The following is a 23,252-nucleotide window of genomic DNA, read 5'->3' on the forward strand; positions in this document are numbered from 1 at the left end:
CTGTGCGTTGTGGGGTTCTCCTGACACCCTCGTCAGGTGATCCGAGATCATCCATGACTGCTTTTGTTAATGGCTTCTACCAGGTGGGAGTCACATGTCTGTTCAAACTCAGCAAAGTGAATACATGTGCATGCCATTACTGTCACCCACAATACCTGGGGAGATTTTTCTTGGTGTTGTTTTTTTTTGAAGATCCATTTCGAAATCAAGTACGTCCTTTGTACTTGACGTTAAGTTCTGTGCATGAAGGAATAAGCATTCTCCCTCAAGCTTAACTGAAACATTGTATGATTTGCTTTATTGATGTGACAGTGAGGTGAACAGAAACGTGAATACTGAGAGCAGAGCAGTGATGGCTAAAGTGAAACTACAAAGGCAGCTACGCTAATCAATTAGTCATGTTTTCCACGACAAAATGTCAGTTTACAGAATGGTGACGAGTGTGGAGGCAGTTTTAAGTTTTGGGTAAGGAAAGGATAGAGTGAGAAATACAACAGAAATATTCACTCCTTGACTTTTTCCACATTTTGTTACCTAACAGCCTTATGCTAAAATGTATTCAATTGTTGTTTTTTCTCATTAATCTACACACAATATCCCATAATGACAAAGCAAAAACAGGTTTTTAGAATTATTTTTTACATTTTATAAAATAAAAATAAAAACTGAAATATAACAAGTATTCAGACCCTTTACTCAGCAATTACAGCCTATAGTCTTCTTGGGTATGACACTACAAGCTTAGCACAACTGTATTTGTGGAGTGTCTCCCTTTCTTCTCTGCATATCCTCTCAAGCTTTGTCAGGTTGGATGGGGAGCGTTGCTGCACAGCTATTTTCAGGCCTCTCCAAAGATGTTCGATCGGGCTCTGGCTGGGCCACTCAAGGACATTCAGAGACTTGTCTGGAACCACTCCTGCATTGTCTTGGCTGTGTGCTTAGGGTCGTTGTCTTGTTGGAAGGTAAACCTTTGCCCCAGTCTGAGATCCTAAATGCACTGGAGTAGGTTTTCATCCAGGATCTCTCTGTACATTGCTTCATTTATCTTTCCCTCGATCCTGACTAGTCTCCCAGTCCATGCCGCTGAAAAACATCCCCACAGCATGATGTTGCCACCACCATGTATGGATGGTGCCAGGTTTCCTCCAGATGTGACACTTGGAATTCAGGCCAAAGAGTCTTGTTTCTCATGGTCAGAGTCCTTTAGGTGCCTTTTGGCAAACCAAGCAGGCTGTCATGTGACTTTTACTGAGAAGTGGCTTCTGGCCACTCTACCATAAAGGCCTGATTGGTGGAGTGCTGCAGAGATGGTTGTCCTTCTGGAAGGTTCTCCCATCTCCACAGAGGAATTCTAGAGCTCTGTCAGAGTGACCATCGGGTTCTTGGTCACATCCCTGACCAAGACCCTTCTCCCCCGATTGCTCAGTTTGGTCAGGTGGCCAGCTCTAGGAAGAGTCTTGGTGGTTCAAAACTTCTTCCATTTAAGAATGATGGAGGCCATTGTGTTCTTGGGGACCTTCAATGCTGTAGAAACGTTTTGGTACCCTTCCCCAGATCAGTACCTCTACACAATCGTGTTTCGGAGCTCTACGGACGATTCCTTCGACCTCATGGCTTTGTTTTTGCTCAGACATGCACTGTCAATGTTTATATAGACAGGTGTGTTCCTTTCCAAATCAAGTCCAATCAATTGGACTCCAATTGTTGTAGAAACATCTCAAGGATGTAAAACATCTCAAGGATGATCTGTAAGGACTGACGCCGGGGAGGAGAAGCAGGTATGGGGAGTTGAACATTTAATGAGGAACAGACAGGTAACAGGACAGGAACAGCGTCAGCACACGGGTTAACAAGGACAATCAATGCAGAAGCAGGGAACAGAGCGGGAAACCAGACAGATATAGGGAAGGTAATGACAGAGGTGATTGAGTCCAGGTGAGTCCAATAATCACTGATGCGTGTGATGGGGAAGGCAGGTGTGCGTAATGATGATGGCAGGAGTGCGCAATGCTGGGGAGCCTGGCGCCCTTGAGCGTCAGGGGGGAAGAGCGGGAGCAGGCGTGACATGATCAATGGAAACAGGATGCACCTGAGCTCAATTTCAAGTCTCATACCAAAGGGTCTGAATACTTATGTAAATAAGGTATTTCAGTTTTTTTTATACATTTGCAAAACAACAGTTTTTGCATCGTTATTATGGGGTATTGTATGTAGATGTTTTATTTAATCCATTTTAGAATAAGGCTGTAACGTAACAATGTGGAAAAAGTCAAGGGGTCTGAATACTTTCCAAAGACACTGTATATATAATATATGATTTTTTATCTATACATTTTCAGTTTTCCAAAAGACAGACAATAATAGTTGAAGACATTAGTTATCCCCCCACCCTTCAGTCCCCTGAAACAAATGACATATGATGTACTTATGACCCAAGCATGTCAGTTTATTAAATGATTGATCTTGATTTTTTTTAAATCTTTGCTGTACACTGCTGATTTGTGCATGTTCTGGGTTCGTCTCCAATTGATTCAGACTTAAACCTTTCCTTCGGTCAGAATCCCGAAACAAAAGGGTTTATTGGCAGCTGGCTAGTAAATCAGTTCATGAATCATTGTTGCTTGCAGTTGAGTTTGACTTAGAATAACATCACTTCTTTCTGATGTAGCCAATACCTAGGTTTCCATCCAATTGGCGACAGATTTTCATGCAAATATTCTAAAATCCGCATAAAGTAAATATGTAAATGTTCCCACCAGTAGTGTTTCCATTAAACGGACTTGTTACAGATAGAAATCAGTGTGATGACGTAGTGTACACAAAATTTTGCTTAAGTTATTATGTACGGAATAAAAATAAAAAGTTCAATGTGTTTCCATCGCATTTTCAACAAAACTGTTGCGTTAAATGTGCCTACTCTGGTCTTGGCATGGGCACTCTAGGCAACAGCTTGCAGATACAGTGCAGATAGGTTGTGTGGGTAGGCAAGTCTACATGATGAAATTATTATGGACAAGATCAAGAATATTTTTATTTGTCAAATGGCAGCCAAGCATCAATCATCATGTCACCAGAATAAGACCCTCAATATTTATTGGATAGGAGCATCAAGATCACCGTGCACTTTCACCAACCTGTGAAGTTGATCATAACTTATTTAGTCTGTAGCCTAATAAACTGCATGATTTCCCAAGTCGTAGTGGGAGGACCACACACCATGTCATCGTGTGACTCCCAAGTTTACTTCAATTTGATGGTTGTTATAGTGCATCAATATTTGCGCATAAAGTGTTTCCACCGCTATTTCTCGCATAATACATTTTACCGACACAAAAAGATCTCACCATGTCGAACGAACAAATGATCTGTCGGCATTTATAAAATTGTACCAAAACTTATTTTTCATCACATCGCTGTTGTGATTTCTTTTTTATGGTATGACTTTACTCTCATAAAACCTGTGGATGGAAACTTGGTTAATTAGGTAATTATATTTCTGAGTGTAGTTACAGATGTAGGATCTTAATTTGATTACCCTTTTGTTGCAGGAAATGCAAACTTTAAGTGTTTAAGGTTTAAAAAGGCTTCTAAAGTTGGGAATTTCCACTTTAAAATGTCAGACTTGATTTTTCCTAACTAAAAATGTATCAACCCCTAAAAAATGTCCATTCATTATTATCCACATAATAATTCACATTCTCCAAACAATATGAATACTGAACCATTTAGCATTTTACATATTTCATCCCCACCTGGATCAGAAACTCACACAATCTGAATTATTTAATTTCTGTTTCATGTGAAGGTGAGGCTGCAGTGTCCTTGAGCTTGACATGACTACAGTTGTACTTTAACCATTTCAACCATCCTGCCTCTTGATAAGTTGGTCGATAAGGTCGGTCTAAAAATCGGTGGCTGACCCGTTTTTCCAATGTGAAAACATGTACGATAAGTCTTGTTGAGACCAGTGGGGTGAGGAATTATTCCATAATTTGATACAGGATAGCTGTGGCGCTCACCTCACCTCTTTGTTGTTATTGTATACCTCACATGTTGTGGCTGTTGTTATTGCTTAACTCACTTATAAATGTTGTTGTTATTGTTGTTTACCTGACACGTTGTTGTTGACCTCACCTTTTGTTGTTTCCAAGATGGTGTAGCAGTCAGACGACTTTGTCCTTCGTCTTGTCGTGTCCCATGTATATATCTTTTTATATATTTTTCTTCGCATATCTTTTTAAAATATTTTTCTAAACCTCAACTTCAAAATACTCCCCTGCAACCCGCCTCACCCAATGTTGTGTGGATCTGTTTTTTTCTAAAGTATTTTTATTTACCTCGGAACCGGAATCCCCCAACAGAAGCTAGCCAGCTCACTAGCTACGAGCTAGTAGTCAGCTAACCATTGCTAGCGGTCATCAGCTAACCATTAGCTCGGAAAGCTCTTGCCAGATTGTACAAAGCGATTCAAACCAGAGCATACCGGACCTATTTTCTCTCCATATCCTTGGATTCCTACCGCAAGCTCTGAACCTTTTCACCTGGATCATTGCAGCTAGCTAACTGCAATCCGAGTGACTATTCCTGGCTAACGTCTCTGTCCCGAAGCAAGCACCAATTAGCCTGGAGCTAGCCCATGCTAGGCCCATCTCCTGGCTAGCTGAAGAGGCCCATCAGCCACTCCTGGGCTACATTACTCGGACCCCTTCTACTGCCGGTACGGGGCACGGAACCCGCCGATCCTTCACGACTGGACGACCGACGTAATCTGCCCGAGGGGGTTCTCAACTGGCCCCTACGTCGCGACGTCCCCTGAATGCCCATCTGCTAGCCGCGGCCCGCTTGCTGTCTGGAGCATATCGGACTGTTAGCTAATAGGCCCAACGGCCAATTTCTTGGGCCACTATACCTATTTTGCCAATTGGCCTGGGCCCCTTTTACTCAACGAAGCCCTGCTTATCCATCACGACTGGACTACCGACGTAATCTGCCCGAGGGTTTTTTTCCAACAGGCCCTTCCGTCGCAACGTCCCCTGAATGCCCATATGCTAGCCTGCTAGCCGCGGCCCGCTAGCTGTCTAGAGCATATTGGATTGCTAGCTGAATAGATCCATCTGCCAATTTCTTGGGCCACTTATTTTTATTTTGCCAATTGGACTTGGACCCCTCTGCTACTCGGAACCCTACTAATCCATCACGACTGGTCTATCGACGTCACCGCACGAGGAGGCTAAAACAGACTTTCCTCCGTTGCGACGTCCCTCTAAGGCCCTTCTGCTAGCTTGCTAGCCCCGGCCTGCTAGCTGTCTGAATCGCCGTGTCTCCAGCCAGCCCAACCACTCACTGGACCCCTATGATCACTCGGCTACGCATGCCTCTCCCTAATATCAATATGCCTTGTCCATTACTGTTCTGGTTAGTGATTATTGCCTTATTTCACTGTAGAGCCTCTAGCCCTGCTCAATATGCCTTAACCAACCATTTAGTTCCATGTCCCACAGATGCGGGGACATCACCTGGTTTAAACGTCTCTAGAGACAATATCTCTCATTACTCAATGCCTAGGTTTGTAATTGAGAATTTCAATAAGCATTTTTCTATGGCTGGCCATGCTTTCCACCTGGCTACCCCTACCCCGGTCAACAGCTCCGCACCCCCCACAGCAACTCGCCCAAGCCTCCCCATTTCTCCTTCACCCAAATCCAGATAGCTTATGTTCTGAAAGAGCTGCAAAATATGGGCCCCTACAAATCAGCCGGGCTAGACAATCTGGAACCTCTCTTTCTAAAATGATCTGCCGAAATTGTTGCAACCCCTATTACTAGCCTGTTCAACCTCTCTTTCGTATCGTCTGAGATTCCCAAAGATTAGAAAGCTGCCGCGGTCATCGCCCTCTTCAAAGCGGGAGACAATCTAGACCCAAACTGCTACAGACCTATTTCTATCCTACCCTGCCTTTCTAAGGTCTTCGAAAGCCAAGTTAACGAACCGATTACCGACCATTTCGAATCCCACCGTACCTTCTCCGCTGTGCAGTCTGGTGTGGTCCTGTGTGGTTCAGTTGGTAGAGCATGGTGTTTGCAACGCCAGGGTTGTGGGTTCGATTCCCATGAGAGACCAGTATGGGAAAAAATGTATGAAATGTATGCATTCACTACTGTAAGGCGCTCTGGATAAGAGTGTCTGCTAAATGACTAAAATGTAAATGTAAAAAAATGGTTTCAGAGCTGGTCATGGGTGTACCTCAGCTATGCTCAAGGTCCTAAACGATATCATAACTGCCATCGATAAGAGACATTACTGTGCAGCCGTATTCATCGACCTGACCAAGGCTTTCGACTCTGTCAATCACCAGATTCTTATCAGCAGACTCAACAGCCTTGGTTTCTCAAATGATTGCCTTGCCTGGTTCACCAACTACTTCTCTGATAGAGTTCAGTGTGTCAAATCGGAGAGCCTCTTGTCCAGACCTCTGGCAGTCTCAATGGGGGTGCCACAGGGTTCAATTCTTGGGCCGACTTTCTTCTCTGTATATATCAATGATGTCGCTCTTGCTGCTGGTGATTCTCTGATCCGCCTTTACGCAGACGACACCATTCTGTATACCTCTGGCCCTTCTTTGGACACTGTGTTAACTAACCTCCAGACGAGATTCAATGCCATACAACTCTCCTTCCGTGGCCTCCAACTGCTCTTAAATGCAAGTAAAACTAAATACATGCTCTTCAACCGATCGCTGCCCGCACCTGCCCTCCCGTCCAGCATCACTACTCTGGACGGTTCTGACTTAGAATATGTGGACACAAAAGCCCCATATACTACCCACCACTGCGACCTGTACACTCTCGTTGGCTGGCCCTCGCTTCATACTCATCACCAAACCCACTGGCTCCAGGTCATCTACAAGTCTCTGCTAGGTAAAGGCCCCGCCTTATCTCAGCTCACTGGTCACCATAGCAGCACCCACCCGTAGCACGCGCTCCAGCAGGTATATCTCACTGGTCACCCCCAAAGCCAATTCTGCCTTTGGCCGCCTTTCCTTCCAGTTCTCTGCTGCCAATGACTGGAACCATCTGCAAAAATCACTGAAGCTGGAGACTCATATCTCCCTCACTAGCTTTAAGCACCAGCTGTCAGAGCAGCTCACAGATCACTGCACCTGTACATAGCCCATCTGTAAATTGCCCATCCAACTACCTCATCCCCATACTGTATTTATTTATTTATTTATCTTGCTCCTTTGCACCCCAGTATCTCTACTTGCACACTCATCTTCTGCACATCTACCATTCCATTGTTTAATTGCTATATTGTAATTACTTTTCCACCATGGCCTATTTATTGCCTTACCTCCCTTATCCTACCTCATTTGCACACACTGTATATATACTTTTTTATTGACTGTATGTTTGTTTATTCCATGTGTAACTCTGTGTTGTTGTATGTGTCAAACTGCTTTGCTTTATCTTGGCCAGGTCGCAGTTGTAAATAAGAATGTGTTCTCAACTAGCCTACCTGGTTAAATAAAGGTGAAATAAAAAAATAAAAAATGAAACCTCCACAGGTGACCTGGCATCGGAGGACGAATACCTGGACATCCCCAGTATCTCCAGACAGAGAGCGGGGACCTACGAGTGCACCGCCGTCAACGACATCGCCACAGACGTCCAGACCGTGGAGATCACAGTCAACTGTGAGTTCAATGTCAACCCAGTCCTGGCGTGTATTTTACTAGGAACGAAACGGAAGCAAATGGGCCAAATTGGGGAGGGACTAGCAATCGACCTTGTCCAATAAGAGTGACTTGTTTTTGTTGCAAAACGTTTTCCGTTTGCTACAGTGTGCAATAGGCATTCCATTCCCTTGCAGACAGTTTCACTGAGTCAATGGTCTCATGACCAAGAATTTAATATAGATGAATGGATGAAGCTCAGTTTAGGTTAATCTTAACTTTGTTCCAGTTCTCCAGAAAAACTTGTAGGGTTCCATTCACGTGAAATCAGTTTTGATTTGGGTTTAGCTTTATTGTTGTTACACTTCACCAGAAAAACAGTTGCAAAATAATTTGTGCATGCTATACATCATGCCTTATTGGCTGTCTATGGGTAAAGGTATTTGATGCATGTTGCCATAAATTGGGCATTTTAATGTATTTTTAAAAGACAGGTATCGTTGATCTTATTCTACTTCCCTTGTAATCATTACAACATTAACTGTGCTCTGAAGTACCAGTTAAATTAAACCCCTCTGCATTTACAAATTGGTTCTCCAAAGAAGAATGGCTTTAAACTAGATTACAGCTGTTCAGATAGAGGAACGTCCTCTATGGATGGACCAAATCCTCACTCTGCTATTTACACGTGACCCCTGCGTGATACTTTGACCCTGTCTCTGGCACACTGATCCCATGAGTGCCCTCATGTGCCCGTAGATGCCCCCAGTGTGTCAGAGGGCAGAGACGTTGGCGTGACCCTTGGCCAGAGAGGGCTGCTGGAGTGCGAGGCAGATGCAGTACCCGAGGCAGACTTCGAGTGGTACCGAGACGACAGAAGGTAACCCGTTGTGCATGTTTGCAAACATGTTGAATTGCTGCTTTTTCCAGGCTTTTTGATTTTTCTGGAAGTAGATTTTCAAGGAAGGTCATTAGATCATCAGCATTTTCAAAGGTGAGAGAGCGAGAGAGTACACTTGTAGAGTGTCCCTATGGTTAGAGACCCAAAGCCTAACGGCCGTATCATTTTGTGTAAAACATCTTACCATTGCACATGGTCAAGACACTGTCATTTCCCCTGCCATTGAACCTGCTTGGAAATTGCAATACATTATAACATATATTTAAGATAACAATGACAGGCGTCATGGCGGTCATCTCAGACTTCCCTGAACTTCAGCCTGCAGTAAGTTTCCCTACAAGGAGGTTGTGAGTAACACAAGAGTTGTGTGCATTGTTGTACTCACATGGCTGAGGCAGCTCTACACTGAGTGTACAAAACATTAGGAACACCTTCCTAACATTGAGTTGCACCCCTTTTGCCCTCAGAACAGCCTCAATTCATCAGGGCATTGAGTCAACAAGGTGTCAAAAGTGTTCCACAGGGATGCTGGCCCATGTTGACTGGAATGCTTCCCACAGTTTTGTCAAGTTGGCTAGATGTTGTTTGTGTAGTGGACCATTCTTGATACACTTGGGAAACTTTGGAGCGTAAAAAACCCAGCAGCATTGCAGTTCTTGACACTCCCGGCACCTACTATCATACACCGTTCAAAGGCACTGTCATGCCCATTCAACGTCTTACTGCCACACATACACAATCCATGTCTCAATTGTTTCAAGGCTTAAAAATCCTTCATTAACCTGTCTCTTTGCCTTCATCTACGCTGATTGAAGTAGGTATAACAAGTGACATCTATAAGCGATTATAGCTTTCACCTGGATTCACCTGGTCAGTCTATTTCATGGAAAGAGCAGGTGTTCCAAATGTTTTGTAGACTCAGTGTATACAGTGCCTTCAAAGTATTCAGACTGGTTAATTTTTTCCACATTTTGTTACGTTACAGCCTTATTCTAAAATGGATTAAATGAAACAAAACCATCAGCAAACTACGCACAATACCCCATAATGACAAAGCTAAAACAGGTTTAAAAAAACAAAAGAAAACCCTAAGTATTCAGACCCTTTGATATGAGACTCGAAATTGAGACTTTCCATTGATCATCCTTGAGATGTTTATCCAACTTGATTGGAGTCCACCTGTGGTAAATTCAATTGATTGGATATGATTTGGAAAGGCACACACCTGTCTATATAACGTCCCACAGTTGACAGTGCGTATCAGAGAAAAAACCAAGCCATGAGGTCGAAGCAATTGTCAGTAGAGCCCTGAGACAGGATTGTGTCGAGATACAGATCTGGGGAAGGGTACCAACAAAATTCTGCAATATTGAATGTCCCCAAGAACACAGTGGCCTCCATCATTCTTAAATGGAAGAAGTTTTGAACCACCAAGACTCTTCCTAGAGCTGGTCGCCCGACCAAACTGAGCAATCGGGGGAGAAGGGCCTTGGTCAGGACCAGGACCAAGAACCCGATGGTTACTCAGACAGAGCTATAGAGTTCCTCTGCGGAGATGGAAGAACCTTCCAGAAGGACAACCATCTCTGCAGCACTGCACTAATCAGGCGTTTATGGTAGAGTGGTCAGACGGAAGCCACTCAGTAAAAAGGACATGACAGCCCGCTTGGAGTTTGCCAAAAGGCACCTCAAGACTCTCAGACCATGAGAAACCAGATTCTCTGGTCTCATGAAACCAAGATTGAACTCTTTGACCTGAATGCCAAGCGTCACGTCTGGAGGAAACCTGGCACCATCCCTACGGTGAAGCATAGTGGTGGCAGCATCATGATGTAGGGATGTTTATCAGCAGCAGGGACTGGGAGACTAGTCAGGATCGAGGCAAAGATGAACAGAGCAAAGTACAGAGAGATCCTGGATGAAAACCTGCGCTAGAGCGCTCAGGACCTCAGACTGGGGAGAAGGTGCACCTACCAACAGGACAACGACCCTAAGCTCACAGCTAAGACAACGCAGGAGTGGCTTTGGGACAAGTCTCTGAATGTCCTTGAGTGGCCCAGCCAGAGCCCGGACTTGAACCTGATTGAACATCTCTGGAGAGACCTGAAAATAGCTGTGCAGCAACGCTCCCCATCCAACCTTAAAGAGCTTGTGAGGATGTGCAGAGAAGAATGGGAGAAACTCCCCAAATACAGGTGTGCCCAGCTTGTAGCAGCATATCCAAGAAGACTCAAAGCTGTAATCGCTGCCAAAGGTGCTTCAACAAAGTACTGAGTAAAAGGTCTGAATATTTATGTAAATTTGACATTTTATAAATTAGCAAAAATTCTAATAACCTATTTTCGCTTTGTCATTATGGGGTACTGTGTCTAGATCGAGGACATTTAAAAATATATATATATTTTAGAATAAGGCTGTAACCTAAAAATGTGGTTAAAGTCAAGGGGTCTGAATACTTTCCGAAGACACTATGTATTTTACATTCTTAAATAAATTCCTTTATTCATTCATTGACTACAAAGGTGTCCATTCTCTCTCTTCAAGGATCTTCAATGGTTTTGACGGCATGGAGATCGAAGATGCCGGGCAGCTCTCCAAGTTGACCTTCTTCAATGTCTCTGAGGCCGACTACGGCAACTACACTTGCATCGCCATTAACAAACTGGGCAGCTCCAACACAAGCTTTGTCCTGTATGGTGAGTACATAATTACCATGTCTTCCAGGTGCAACAAAATGAACATGTTGTGTGTTGGTAACACTTTATAATAACTTTCAGGAAAAAGCCACTATACATGTCCCTAAATGCTTCAAAGTATTTTACCTGTTGTAAAGGCTTACTATGAATGTTTACAAATAATAAAATACTTATTTATTAATAGTTTAGAAATAATGTATTAATGCCTGTTATCATAAAGTGTACTGAAAATGTGTTATTTCGACATGATTCTCATTTCACATTGAATGGACTTTTACTCCTCTTTATGTGATTTATTTGATATAAATAACTGAGGACATTTCCATGCTTATCAGAGTCTCAAGCTGATTTAATGTAAGAATAACTGCATATACTCAATTTAGTAATCTGTGCCTTAATCTAATGCAACATCATAATGAATTACGTTAACAGCAACATCTTCCACATCACTCTATGCCTTTTAACACTGCACCCACAAAGCTAAAAAGTCATTCACCAGCTTTACTTTCACGTTGTTCACATTAAGGCAGCATTGTCTATGATTGTTTGCTTTTGTTGGTTTTTCTATATTTTGCTATGTTCCGTTTTTCTGGTGTAGAGGTTATTGAACCCACTAGCTCAACACTACTGCAAGGTTAGTACCGGTATTCGGCATGAGCATGCGTTTCCACCCACTCTCTGATGCGCTAACAGCATTCTAACAATGCATGATAAACATTGCCATTTTCCCATCGACAACAAACTGATTATATGCCAATATCACTGGAGTATCATACAATGCTAATACTGAGGTGACAGAAGGACTATGTTTCTGCCACTGAAAGGGGCCATATAGTGTTTAAGCTCAGCCTGACGAAATGAGATTGTCAGATAGTTACTGGGCTGTTCTGACTTCTTATGATAACGTTATTAGCTTTCAATTCCATTTATTAATATTGATAAGAAGTTAAAAGGTATATCTGACAGGTGACATTTCCTGGGAGATACTCCCAGGCTGATAAGGAGAAAGTATGTCACTGGAATCGTTGTGGAAATGGTAAATGAAGAGCTCTGAGCTTTTAAACGTTTTGCTAACCGTGTTTTGTTCTTCTTTTTTCAACCGCCTAACCGGCTCGCCATGTGGCATGGCTTCATTTTGATTTTGCATGTGCTTCATCTGCTGTGTAAGTATCTATCTGTCCTACAACTTTCATTTGTGATGGATCATGTGTGTGTTTTAACGGTTATGACAATTTGTTATGCAATTTGTCCATCTAGTTGTTGATTTGTGTCTATATAGGAGTCTCTAATGTCTAATTCTTCTTCTAGTTGTTGATTTGTGTCTATATAGGAGTCTCTAATGTCTAATTCTTCTTCTAGTTGTTGATTTGTGTCTATATAGGAGTCTCTAATGTCTAATTCTTCTTCTAGTTGTTGATTTGTGTCTATATAGGAGTCTCTAATGTCTAATTCTTCTTCTAGTTGTTGATTTGTGTCTATATAGGAGTCTCTAATGTCTAATTCTTCTTCTAGTTGTTGATTTGTGTCTATATAGGAGTCTCTAATGTCTAATTCTTCTTCTAGTTGTTGATTTGTGTCTAAATAGGAGTCTCTAATGTCTAATTCTTCTTCTAGTTGTTGATTTGTGTCTATATAGGAGTCTCTAATGATTTGTGTCTATATAGGAGTCTCTAATGATTTGTGTCTATATAGGAGTCTCTAATGATTTGTGTCTATATAGGAGTCTCTAATGATTTGTGTCTATATAGGAGTCTCTAATGTCTAATTCTTCCTTCCCTCTATCTTGTTATTAATGAATACTTGTAATGAAGGTTACTACTATAGTGTAGCGCTATGACTGACCTCTTAGCAATGTGTTAGCAATGAATATTGACATTATTGATTTGATGTGTGCTCAGCGTCATCCTTGTTTGTATTAATTAGACATGATTGGAATGTAAGTGAAACGGGATCCATTAACGGTGGGGCTCCTCTTCAGAGATGTATTAATTGCTTTGATTTGGATTGTGGGGGGAAAGCAGAACTATTATTGTAATTATCCACATGCAGGTTTAGGAATAATCTACAGTGGCAACATAATTGGATAGATGTCCCAAAAGAAAGCCTGGTGAACTCCAAGAAAATCCAAGGGAAATTAGAAGTCATTGTATTAACGGTACTCGGCTTCAAAGTAAAAAAATATATAATATCGTCCCTCTCTCGCTCAATAATGCCCCTTGTGGTCCAATATTTATTTACAGTAGGGTGAGGAATTATTGGATCCTTTGATAAAAATGAGCAAAGAAGAATATAAAATAAATAATACAAATACTGAGCTATTTTTTTATTATTATATGATTTTATACTAATACAGTTGCTCAGATAGAGGTTTTGTTTATTAACAAGTAGTAAAAAAAATATCTAAAGAAGAAAGGTGTCTTGCTGGAAGATCTACTTGCAGCCAAGTTTCAGCCTCCTAGCAGAGGCAGCCAAGTTTCAGCCTCCTAGCAGAGGCAGCCAAGTTTCAGCCTCCTAGCAGAGGCAACCAAGTTTCAGCCTCCTAGCAGAGGCAACCAAGTTTCAGCCTCCTAGCAGAGGCAACCAAGTTTTTGGCTAAAATATACTTGTAATGGTAAAGTTAATGATGCTGTTGACCTTAACAAGGGTCCCAGGACAAGTGGAAGCAAAATAGCCCCATAAGATCAAAGATCCACCACCATGTTTTACAGTAAAGATGAGCACCGCCTAATCTTTGCTAAACGGCATTGGCGCTTGGATTGGAACCGGTGCTACGGTCATATGACATGAACATTGATCTCCTTGGCCACGCTCACTAGTGGTGGGTTTGGCCTTCAAAAGAGCAATGCATATGTAGAAATACATCATCCCTACAGTAAAATATGGTGGTGGATCTAATACCGCCATCACAATCATTTTTGAACTGCAATTGTGGTAAACATGTACTGTAATTAGCAGGAATACATTATATGCTATAGGATATTTTGAAACTCACAAGATTGTCTTAGTGAGTAAGTAAGTGGTTTGACATTTTAATTGGACCAGCCTACTGGTATTCCTGCTTATTGCTCCAGGCCCCACACCGTTAGCCCAGCCTCTGCCATTATGCTTCAATTTAGATTAAAAACTCACAGACTTCCTACCAACCAAGATAAAAAAGGCCCGGGTCCTGCTCTTTCCTCCACTGTCTATCAATGGTTATTGCTTGTCTCCCTTCCCTCAGTTGATTAGCTTGTTTACAACCAGCCGCAATTAAGGCTGAACCGGGCAGCCGGCTTGGCTGGTCAAGGTTTCCTAATATCATACAGTAAGATGATAATGGCTGATAAGGGGGGCTCAAGTCAACAGGGCTTGCTGGTGATGAGAGGAAGAGAACAGATGCTTTAGCAATGCTTATATGGCCGCCAAAGTGCCCCCACTTAAATGTTCCATCAGCAGAAATCGGAGTATTCTGTAGTCTGGGAATGACCTGATTAGCATAGCTAGCTTAGGTACCCTAGCTGTGCCAGGGATAACTTGGACATCTCTATGCCGAATAATAAGTAAACAGAACTGGGATGAATAACAATGTTCTCTTTTGAGGTGGGTACCTAATGGCACTAGCAGGCGTTTGGCCCGGGGCGTAGTTGATTATGTGCCTCGTGTCAATTACTGCAATCCATTTGTTGCTTTTCTGTGGAGTGCCGGGGAGAAGGTATTAGAGCAGTGAATCACTTGTTATCTGCAGATCAGAAGGTTCAAATCAGCAAAACCAATCTTGAACACCACACTCATCCAAATGTTTTGTTCCCTCTCCTCTGCCATCCCCCTTGGCCACAAAGAACCCGGAGCAGTGCAGGACGGGAACAGCGGCTCGATGGGGACGCATGTACACACCTATACCTGTCTACTTCTGGCCATCCTTCAGTTTCTGCTCAGGTTTTGATGCAGTAGGCTTTCTGGCTTCCGAGGGGCAAGGTTGCGTGGTTTGTGTGTTTTCTCTCACCCGGAACCACAAACGTGATGCACATGAGTGCATGGGCTACCCTATTACATAATGTCAAACCGCTAAAAAGTATTATGTAACATACACATTTTTCTTTGTTAATTTTAGGAGTTTTAAGGACATAACAGCATTGTCGATTTTTGGGATTTGATTTGTTTTCGTTTCCCCTCCCATTATGGTATGATTCTCAAATGTTTCTTTTTGGGTGTGGTTTGTCTGTTATTTACATTTTATTTATTTCAGTTTCTACCGAGTGACATAGTCATCTTAGCCCCAAGAGTTTTAGCCCCAAGAGTCTTAAGCGTAAATCATAGTCCATTGACGTTAAGACGCGATAGTCCGGCATCCCATTGTGACATAGCTATGCGGCTCTGAGACCACCATCCGTGGGGGACGCACAGCCCGAAAGCACACCTCCCAACAATTCCCAACCAATGCAGCTCTGGTACGCGTCCTTTATTCATTTGAATGTGGTGACGGTTGGAGAAAAAGCTTGAGAATTTGAAAAGTATGAATGCCAATATTCCAGAACACTGCTGTGCGTATGCGTACACATTTTGGACTATGATAGATGCTTTAGCGCCAAGATTCTTATCCCCAAGAGTTAAGTTTATGAGGTGAATGAAACAAACACCTCAAACAGGCAGTGAAGCAGACGGACTGAAATCACTCTAGGACCTAAAAACCTGTTATCATGTTTTTTTGTTTGGTTATAATTATTTAAATGATAATTTAAACCTATTTCTGATTCTGACACATTGACAAACCACAACAATGGTTAAGAAGAAATTGTATTTTCTCAGCATTGTCAATTGTGATATTTTCAGTTGTTTGTGCTATTCTATCTATTTTTGGGATTTTAACACATTTTGAAAGGGGTAAATACAATATCAAAGCTGTAATTGTGATTATTTAGGCAAAGAGCTTGTTTTTCCTCCGTTTTAGCTGGCACAAGTCTACACAAGGTGGTGTAAAGAATTACTTAACTAGTTATGAATGGAAAGGAAGAATTTCCATTTGTGTGGACATCTAACTTCAAGTAATGTAATCTCTCACAAATGTTATTAATGTCACTACAACTGGTTTTACCTTAAGGTACTTTAAGTTATAATGCATTTACATGGGTCATTTGCACACTAGGGTCAATTCTGAAGTATTCCCGTCTCAACAGTGTTGGTAACAAAGAGGCTAAGGAATAAGACTGTGTCCAATAGCAACTCTATGGATCACTCTAAGGGCAAATCCTAACTTGCACTTGAAAGGATACTTCGGGATTTTGGCAATGAAACCCATTATCTACTTGAGATGAAATCACGGATACCATTTTTATGTATCTGCATCCAGTATGAAGGAAGTTAGAGGTAGTTTCACGATCCAACGCTAACTAGCTTAGCTCAATGACTAGAAGTGTATGGGATCTACAAGAATGCTAGCAGTTACCATGGACTTCCAGTCCATGCACTAACACTAGTTAGCAATTGTGCTAACTATAATTAACAACTTCCTTTAAACTGCTCACAGAGAAAATGGTATCCACAAGTTTATCTGACTCTGGGGAAGTAGATAAAGGGCTTCATTGCCAAAATCCTGCAGTATCCCTTTAAGTAACATTTTCACTTTGTGATGCATTGATGTCAATGGGAGACTAAGTGGAAATTGGACTGAAGTGGAGGTTAGGATTTGCCCGTAAAAGAGCCCAAAGTCTTCTCAGCCATTAGTTTCAGTCATTTTTTTTGTTACTACAAAATACTCTCTCATAACCAATAAGTATTAATTGTTTGGTTGTGTTGAACTGGTACATGCAAATGTACTGGAATGTACATGCAAATGTGCTGGAATGTACATGCAAATGTGCTGGAATGTACATGCAAATGTACTGGAATGTACATGCAAATGTACTTTGACTGGAAATGCAATTGTTTTACATATTGTCTCCCAATAGAGCACATACACATACAGACCATTAATATATTATAATTTAGTGTTGTATACCGAGTCAAATAATCAGGGCTGAGTTTGGATTGATTTGAAATCAGGCATATATTTGTCTCCTTGTCTCCTATATTTGTCTCCTTGTCACCAAGGACACACTCAGGAGCTACAACAATACTTCCTGTAACCATTCTATGTAGCACAACATCCACTTAATCTGACTCTATAGAGAAAACATCTACTACAGACGTTTGCTCAATGCTCAATTTGTTTTTGTATAACAGGAAAGCACACAATGCTCTGTTAAATCAATATGCAAGAATTTTGCAGCTTTCTTCTGTGCAATGCATCAACCCTTTGGCCCAGTTTATAAACTGCACAGCAGTTGCTCTTCCTTGTGATCATTTTTTAAACTTTATTAAAATATCTGGACCCATATTCACAAAGCGTCTCAGAGTAGGAGTGCTGATCTGGGATAGTTTTTGTATTTTAGATCATAATGAATACAATGGCATGGACAGGGGGGGTCTGAAGCGAAATGATTCATTCCTGTGTTGGTTTTAACATGACCTATATCAGGCAGTGTGGAGCTCATGAACAACACATCATTTACGATGAGAAACCCCAGTCGAGTGGTTCACTGTGGTTAAAGGGATGATTGTAAGGGACTGATGTATAAAACAATCCTCATTTAGAGGTCTTAAAGGTAGACTCAACATTGTGAAATCATCATACACAGCGGGACAATTTATTGCTTGCTCCCAGAAATCAACATCTAATCTGCCAGGACTGTTACTATTGGTTCTTCCTGAAGTGGGCATGCCTCAGGGGAGGGCACAGATTAAGAGTCAGTTTTGGCAGTTTTCTGTTGTTGATGTCTGGAAGCACGAGGTCACCATGCCATGTACGATGATATCATATAGTGAAGTCTGCCTTCAATATTTTATTCGCAAATGGGGAGAAAGGGACACATTTTGATGTTAAGAAATATTTGACATGTTAATGGTTCAAACCTGTGGTGCTGCCATCAGAATAGGCCATATTACAGCAGATAATTGGGTACATTTATCACACATTTCAAATGGGTTATGTCTGTGTGAGGATTTTAGGAATATCACTTTAATGCATGTCATGCATGGTGCAAAATTCATCAGCGTAATGGTTTGCACCCCAAAACCATTTTGAAATAAATACCACATGATTAATACCCTTGTAAAAGAGGTCTTCAGACCTCCATGTGAAAAATAAAGGTTAAGTAAGTTTTCTACTGTGGTGATGGCATCACACATTTTTACTGACAAAACGGATCCCAATGCCTGTTGAAAGATATGGAAATCTGGGGTTAACCTCGGTCTAGTGACGGAAACTATATCATTATGTGGACTCAATGAATTAAAGGCCATGCTAAGGGTAGATTCAATAAAAGTTTTACATTTTCTTTTTGTTGCAGTTGTTTCAAAACATATGTACAGAAAGCAACAGCTGGGGCTTCTGAGAAGTCCACGGTATAACCATCACAGAAACCTATTTCCAACTATTATTTTTGACTGAGCTTATATTGCACCTACCCTTTAGTATAGTGCTCTTTGTGACGTGACGTGACATTTGTTGAGTATACATTGCAGTTTGGAATAATTCGTTTTGGAATAGGGACTTTGGAAATAGCAGTGACAAAGTTGTAGACATTGGCGGCATACGGATGTGCTTGTCTCAGTTATAAAAGGACATTTCTGTGTTGGTGCATGACCAAATCTCATATCAAATGAATTTGAATTTCTGATGACACACACATTCCCTCTACTCCAACACAGTACAGTCAAGTCATTCACACGGCATAGGTCACAGTGATCCCTTAATTCTGGTTGATTCCAAAGTGAAGAGAATATGACATTCTATTTGACTCCCTGTAATGTAAGATTGTTGATTCATATGTATTTTCTTTATGAAGATTGTGTGTTCATATTTAAGACTGACAATAATAAAAAAAAGTATCTTAAATGCCCCATGATTTGACCATCTTTGTTTGAGTATGCTCAATGCCATGGTTTGGAATTGCAAGTCAGCTTATTCGTGTGTTTGCTTCATTGGGTAATTTAACTCACATGGTGTCTCCAGGCTCTGTGTCCCACCACCTTGTCAGCCATACCTCTCTATGACTCACGTGACAGACCTGCCTATTGGATTTTTCCATGTGGGAGACATTTCCAATCTGCTAAACTGTGTTAAGCGAATCAAATCCCCATATCATACCAGTGGTCTGCCATAAGGTGGAGAGAGTAAGTGCACTCTGTGGAGTGGCGAGTGTGGTGACTGTCACAATGACCGGAGAGCGCCATTGATTTTTCACTGACCCTGGCCTTGACTGACTGTGGCCCTTTCCAAACACTGTGCCAGCTCCCGCTAATGGCCATGTCCCAATGACTAGACTCTTACTTGTGAGTGCATACTGTAGTACAAGTGCTCTCCTCTCACCTATCAATTATGTACCACTTCAGCATGGGGGCTTCCTTAATAGGTTAAATCTTGTTTCTCTGCCCTGCTATACCAACACGACACTGGATGTTAATTGCACGGCGCACAGAGTGAAACTTTCTAATTCTCATTCCCATAGATTATACATGCAACAAGAGGTGCTGAGTCTTCTACAAAACATCACCTAGAGAATAGGTGAGGGGTAGGCAACCCTGTTCCTGGAGTGCTGCAGGTACTGGAGGATTCTGTTCCAACCAGGCAGCACACTGAGCTAATTGATCAGTTCAGTGATTTTCCTAAATTCAACACACCTTGTCTTCCAGGTCTGTTAAACCAAAAACATTCCGTTCCTGTGCACTCCAGGACCAGGGTTACCTACCCATGCAATAGGTCATTACCAGGAGGATTGCTTTGCAGACAAATTACTATTTAAAACTGTGTACTGTTAAGTGTGTAGTGCATCTTCAGGTTGTCGTTGTTTATTGCCGCTTTTCCCCCCCAAAAAATGATTCCAAATTGGGCTCCTCTGCTGCGCTGCACTCGCTACCATGCTGTTCTACTTCATCCTCAACAATATTTAATTCATGCAAACATCTGCTCCCTGCAATTAACAGAAAGTACAGAATGGGACTGTTAAAAAGAAAACGGCCCTGTCGATAAGATGACATCTTTACCTGTACTGTATTTTGATCACATTTCTTTAACAGGCACTTTCCTAAGAAATGTACAAATGGGGATACATTGTGGAGAAGTTCAGTTAATACAATAGAAGCGGATGCATGTTTGTCTGCAACCTTGTTGATTGATAATACAAGGAGTCTCCGCTGTTACTTACTTCATGATCAATGCAAACCGTCTATCCTCAGTTGGCAGTCGGCACAGCTGGTGGCAATCAATAGCAGCTAGCTAGGCAGCCACTCCCCAGCTTTTAAAGGAGCACTTGTTGGTTCTACATTTAAGGAGTACATAAATAAGTCCACATTCTGAAGCCGAATGACTGAATGTTTGTTGTTAATTTTACCCGTTTTTGAAAGATAAATGTACATCATGTCAAATTTGTAACTTAACATGCTAACTTCAAAAGGGCTCTGCCTAATTCCGAATATTCTTCCTTGTAATTGCATACATACTGCATACTGGCAAGCTAAAATCAAGTGGCGTGATATTCAGGCTAACATGTTTAATGTGCTTTGGGTCTTGTAAATAACAACACAGGTATAGTCAAGTGTTTAACACTACATTTAGCTGGAAATGGGTTTTCTTACAGCTTACGTCAGTAGTTGGCTCTTCAGAAGCAGAGTATAGATTTTAATAGTACGAGACTGGACAGGCAGATTGGTTGTGCTTGACCTAGAACCCAAGTCCATGATAGACATTTAAACATGGGAGACAAGTCATAGCTGTCTGTCTTGCCACGTAAACCATATCTCCCCTCACTTTCTCAGTGTTATATCCCCTTCTAATTAGTGTCAAAATTGAGTCACAAAGTTAATGATCCTTCCTCACCAATTGTTTATTTCTCCCACCACCAATTTTATCACTCATCAAGGCAGCAGTTGATCTTAATGGCGGGTAAATACTTTTGATTGGCACAATAAATATATCCTCACAGGCCCGTGCGGAGCTGACTGAGGAACATAGGATTGTTTGTGGTGCTTATGAGAACCAAAGTGAATACCATCTGTTCTGAAAGGAACCAGGGTCGGCTCGTTCCACGTAATTACAAGAGTGGGAACTCAATCCGGAAACAGGATTTTTTTATACTCGCACTTTCATGTTTCTTTCTCTGATCATTTTCTTCTTTTTTCTCGCAAAAAAAGGCCTGTTAGCCTACTTGACTGTGAAGCAGTAATGATGGTTGGAAATCTTGGAGAGCTCCCTCCATGTGTTGCAACATGAAAAAAGGCCCTTTTCAAAGACCCGTCTGGACTAGAATGCATTGGTCAAATCAATGCTATGTTTAACTAGGTTAGCCCTGTGAAATGTCTTATTTTGTCTGCATGCTGAATGCTCATTCGTACAACTAATTTACTGGCATGCAGCAAATCTCGTTAGTGAGTCTCGTCCATTCAAATTATTTGATTGTTCACTGTGTGGCTTTAATACATTCAATACACACTTATTTTATTAATGCCCTCACATTATGAATTATGAGGGTTATGGATTAATGTATGCTATTAAGATCAAAGATAACTCCTGTCTATCTGTATGGCCTTTATTAGAGCACGTGTGGAGTTCCCTTGAGGCCATACACCATCTGGGATGACACACACACCTCCAACAACACTGAATAAGCCATGATTCACATGTTGGAGTCATCTATGTAGGTGCAATATTCAGCCCTGAAATGTGCATGTTCAACCGGACCTTTCATGTCTACAAATATTTATCTTCAATTGGTCTGGATCTAAAACCAGCTGTGGTGAATTTCCTGACCTCTATTGTCCATGGTGCAGCCATTTGTTTGTACAATTCCACTCGTTTGATTGTCTACTAATATATATCCACAATATTTAATAGCTATCTGGAATAGGATTCAATAACTCATAGGCCACATTTTGGAAAGCCTCCTATCTGCATGGAGTGCAGATCTAAAAAACAAGTGTGGTGAGTTCCCTGACCACTCTTGTCCATGCTACAGCAATTTGTTTTTCAAATGTTCAATTGTTTGATTGTCTACGTGAACCATGTGTACATACCAAAGGAATAACTACTCAAACGTCTGAATAACTTCTACTATTCCCTAGCCAGGATTTAACTGTTCAAACGTCTGAATCACTTCTACTATTACCTAGCCAGGATTGAACTGTTCAAACGTCTGAATCACTTCTACTATTACCTAGCCAGGATTTAACTGCTCGAACGTCTGAATAACTTCTACTATTACCAAGCCAGGATTTAACTACTCAAAAGTCTGAATCACTTCTACTATTACCTAGCCAGGATTTAACTACTCAAACGTCTGAATAACTTCTACTATGACCTAGCCAGGATTTAACTACTCAAAAGTCTGAATCACTTCTACTATTCCCTAGCCAGGATTTAACTACTCAAACGTCTGAATAACTTCTACTATTACCAAGCCAGGATTTAACTACTCAAAAGTCTGAATCACTTCTACTATTCCCTAGCCAGGATTTAACTACTCAAAAGTCTGAATCACTTCTACTATTACCTAGCCAGGATTTAACTACTCAAACGTCTGAATAACTTCTACTATGACCTAGCCAGGATTTAACTACTCAAAAGTCTGAATCACTTCTACTATTCCCTAGCCAGGATTTAACTACTCAAACGTCTGAATAACTTCTACTATTACCAAGCCAGGATTTAACTACTCAAAAGTCTGAATCACTTCTACTATTCCCTAGCCAGGATTTAACTACTCAAAAGTCTGAATCACTTCTACTATTACCTAGCCAGGATTTAACTACTCAAACGTCTGAATAACTTCTACTATTCCCTAGCCAGGATTTAACTACTCAAAAGTCTGAATCACTTCTACAATTCCCTAGCCAGGATTTAACTACTCAAAAGTCTGAATCACTTCTACTATTACCTAGCCAGGATTGACACTTTACTACTGCCATAGACATA

At 41.4% G+C, this 23,252-nt stretch overlaps 1 protein-coding gene across 8 annotated transcripts in view; it reads left to right on the forward strand.

Annotated features, from left to right (window-relative positions):
* Positions 1-19,186, forward strand: part of LOC115154167 (opioid-binding protein/cell adhesion molecule) — a 447,106-nt gene extending 427,920 nt beyond the window's left edge. For 4 of the 8 annotated variants that reach the window (XM_029700121.1, XM_029700119.1, XM_029700126.1 and 1 more), the window contains 5 exons: positions 7,565-7,693; positions 8,432-8,552; positions 11,118-11,269; positions 11,868-11,903; positions 15,088-19,186. In XM_029700121.1, the coding sequence (XP_029555981.1) occupies positions 7,565-7,693; positions 8,432-8,552; positions 11,118-11,269; positions 11,868-11,903; positions 15,088-15,191 (542 nt within the window). In that variant the 3' untranslated portion in view covers positions 15,192-19,186. Of the gene's footprint in view, positions 1-7,564; positions 7,694-8,431; positions 8,553-11,117; positions 11,270-11,867; positions 11,904-15,012 lie in introns of all 8 variants that reach the window. The other 4 variants (XM_029700127.1, XM_029700120.1, XM_029700123.1 and 1 more) reach the window with 4 other exon arrangements.
* The last annotated feature ends 4,066 nt before the right edge of the window (positions 19,187-23,252 follow it).

This window comes from Salmo trutta, chromosome 19 (genome assembly GCF_901001165.1).
Source record: "Salmo trutta chromosome 19, fSalTru1.1, whole genome shotgun sequence".
Classification (NCBI taxonomy): domain Eukaryota; kingdom Metazoa; phylum Chordata; class Actinopteri; order Salmoniformes; family Salmonidae; genus Salmo; species Salmo trutta.